Raw genomic sequence first — 3,080 nt, 5'->3', positions numbered from 1 at the left:
CGTGCCTACGCGGATCCTCCGCCAAGATCGAGGATGGTCTGGCGCAAGATTTTTTTTATCGGCCGAGATTCAAGGAAATTTTCAAAATTTCCTTTCTATCCACAGGGTCCGATAAAATTTGACATCGACCAAATTTTTCCCTTCTTTCCTGCTTTCACACAGACAATCCAAATTCAGCCGTGCGACAATCCCACACTATAATATTTTATTCTTGTTTTTTATCTGTGAACAAGTGATGTTTAATAGCTTAGGAATAGTTTCAAGGCAAATTCTACAGAATTTTTTCAAAACAATTTGAATTTTTTTTTGAATTTGGTCTGATATTTCCGATATATCTTGTTTATCCTATTTATCCATGACCTCCAATAAATTTTTATTTCCGAGAATGAAAACCTTGGTCTGGCGTCCGGTCTCTACGGCACCTGTGACCGGGACGGCTCCCCCAGCGAACATGGTTGCTCCTTCCGGTGAGGCAGTCGAGGGGCGGCGGCCGTGGAAGACGGCGTCGGGTGCGCCGTCGCCGTTCGGCAGGCAATGGCGCTGGTCAAAATCCTTCCCCCTTCCACTCCAGGGAGGATGGCGATGATGCGTCCCCGCTGGCCTCGAGTGACGACGATCGTCCCGTGGCTATCGAGCTCCGCTCGCAGAAGCCTCGGTGGATCATCGATCTTTCGGTCAGCATCACCCAATGGGAGGAGGAGCTCAACCGGGCTTTGGTCGTTACGGTGGTCACTGATCATCTTGATGGCCTGGAGGCTTCCATCGTGACCACGGTCGCTCAACGCTTTGAGATCACTGAAGCTTCGTTAGTCTTACAACGACGTAGTCCGGCTAGCTTCCTGCTGTTCCTTCCAAGTGAGGAGGCTATGGAGAGGGTCCTCAACGGCGGCCGTCCTATCATCTCCCCGTCCTTTCGACTGCACGTTATGCGCTGGACCCGCTTCCTACGCTCGACAGCGGCGACCCTGCCTTTTGCCGTCGATGTTGAGTTGCGCGGTATCCCGGCGCATGCTTGGGAAATGGCGACGGCGGAGCAGCTACTCAATGACTTCTGTTGGATCAATGATATGTTGCCCACCCAGTCACAGCCATTCATCGAGATGTTTTCCGGGTTGTGGCTTGGAGCTATGGCCCTGAACGCATCCCCACGGAGATGGATTTGGAGATTGTCGAGCCGCTGGTGGTGGTCGATGGGGCTCATAGGCGTACCCTAACCTATCCCATTCAAATCTCGGTGGCTCCCTTTGTCCAACCGGCGGCGGCACCACGCCCTCCCCCGGCTGGCGACGACGAACAGCGTAGAAGAAGAAGGCGGGGGCGACGGCGGTCCCGGCCAGCCACTCCACCTGTGCATGTTGGCCTACAGGATCATCGACTCAGATGAGTGAATCACTCACCGGTCTTGCCGAGCACCCGCTAGTATTGTCGAGCACCCACTAGCCGTGCCGACCACGAACAAGCGTTGTCCGTCCCCACACAGTATGACTGAAGCTAGAAGAAGAAGAAAGAACAGACACACAATACAAGACACCAGCGTTGACCGAAGCCCTGTCTGTGAGATGACAAATCTGAGCTCTCTTTACTAGGTTACCGTGGTAGTCTATTTATATAATTCTATCCATCTAGTCCTACTACAGCGCATATGATGTAACAGTAACCAGATAACATACAGGTCTGACTCTGCATCGGCCACTGCATGTGCCTATAGTGCTGCAGATGAGCCGTGCGGCGCCTCACCTGCAGTGGCTACAGTATCACAGCAGGGGGTCTTTTTGGCGCCGCCTTCTCTTGCTGTGTTCACATAAGCTAGCAGTAGATTATCTAACAATCTTTTTTTAATTCTACTGCTAACCCTTGTAACCCCTCCATGCCGATCATCTCCTTCAGCTCCGTGAGTCAAAGTCGTCCTAATGGCTTGGTGAGGACGTCCGCGAGTTGTCGACCAGTTTTGACGAACTCGATGATGATCTGCTCTCCATCGACACAGTTCCTGAGAAAGTGAAACTTCACGTCGATGTGTTTGCTCCAGTCGTGCAGAACCGGATTCTTCGCGAGGGCAATGGCGGGCTGGATGTCCACCATCAGTGTGGTGGGTGAGCTTCTACGCCGGTCAGCTCACCTAGCAGCCGACGTAGCCACACAACTTGGCATGCCGCTGTGGCCGCCGCTACGTACTCTGCCTCGCACGTAGATAGCGCCACCACCTTCTGTTTCAGTGATAGCTATGAAATTAGGACCGACCCGAGGAAGACGAGCACGCCAGAGGTGCTCCGTCGCCCGTCGATATCCCCCGTCATGTCTGCATTGCTGAACACAGTGAGCTGCAGCCAACTCTCGCCGGTCCTTGGGAAGATGATCCTATGATCCACCATCCCCTTGACGTAGCGCAGTAGCCGCTTCACCGCAGCCCAGTGATCCTCTCTAGGATCCTCCATGAAGCGACTGACGTATCCCACAACGAACGCAATATCTGTCCTCGTGTGGACTAGGTAGCGCAGACCGTCGATGATTCTCCGGTAGAGTGTCGCATCCACCTTCGCCGTAGTGCTGGCCTTCGTCAGCTTCAGCCGCTCCTCCATCAAAGTTACGCATGGCTTGCACTCAGTCATGCCGCTCCTTTCCAACAGCTTGGAGGTATACGCGCTCTAACCGAGCGTGAGTTCCTCCTTCCCCTATTTTACCTCGATGCTGAGGTAGTAGGAGAGTGCGCCGAGATCGCCCATTCAAAAACGAGCCAACATCTCACGTTTGAAGCTATTGATGTCCTCCGTGCGCGCGCCGGTGACGATCAAGTCATCCACATACACACCGACGATGAGCTCCTCCTTCCCCCGTCGTTGCGTGTAGAGTGCATGCTCGGTTGCGCACCTCTGAAACCCAAGCTCGCCCAGCGTGGCGTCAAGCTTAGCGTTCCATCCTCGTGGGGCCTGCCGCAACCCGTAGAGCACCTTGCGCAGTCGAAGCACCCTGTGCTCTTCTCCCTTGACAGCGAAACCTGGAGGTTGCCTGACGAAGATCGTTTCCACCAGTTCGCCATTGAGGAAGGCTGATTTAATGTTCAAGTAATGGACGCGCCAGTC

At 53.8% G+C, this 3,080-nt stretch overlaps 1 protein-coding gene across 1 annotated transcript; it reads right to left on the bottom strand.

The window, feature by feature from the left end:
• Positions 1-2,222: 2,222 nt before the first annotated feature.
• Positions 2,223-2,609, bottom strand: LOC136524171 (uncharacterized mitochondrial protein AtMg00810-like). Its single transcript, XM_066517631.1, has one exon. The coding sequence runs from the start codon at positions 2,607-2,609 to the stop codon at positions 2,223-2,225; it is 387 nt and encodes a 128-aa protein (XP_066373728.1).
• Between the last annotated feature and the right edge of the window lie 471 nt (positions 2,610-3,080).

Source organism: Miscanthus floridulus, chromosome 18 (assembly GCF_019320115.1).
Source record: "Miscanthus floridulus cultivar M001 chromosome 18, ASM1932011v1, whole genome shotgun sequence".
In the NCBI taxonomy this organism is placed as follows: Eukaryota; Viridiplantae; Streptophyta; class Magnoliopsida; order Poales; family Poaceae; genus Miscanthus; species Miscanthus floridulus.
Note: the sequence above shows the minus strand (reverse complement) of the source record. Positions and strands in the feature narration are given on the sequence as shown.

What these genes read in the sequence shown, in the direction of transcription:
- LOC136524171 (XM_066517631.1), bottom strand. Translation starts at nt 2,609, where the DNA reads ATGACTGAGTGCAAGCCATGCGTAACTTTGATGGAGGAGCGGCTGAAG.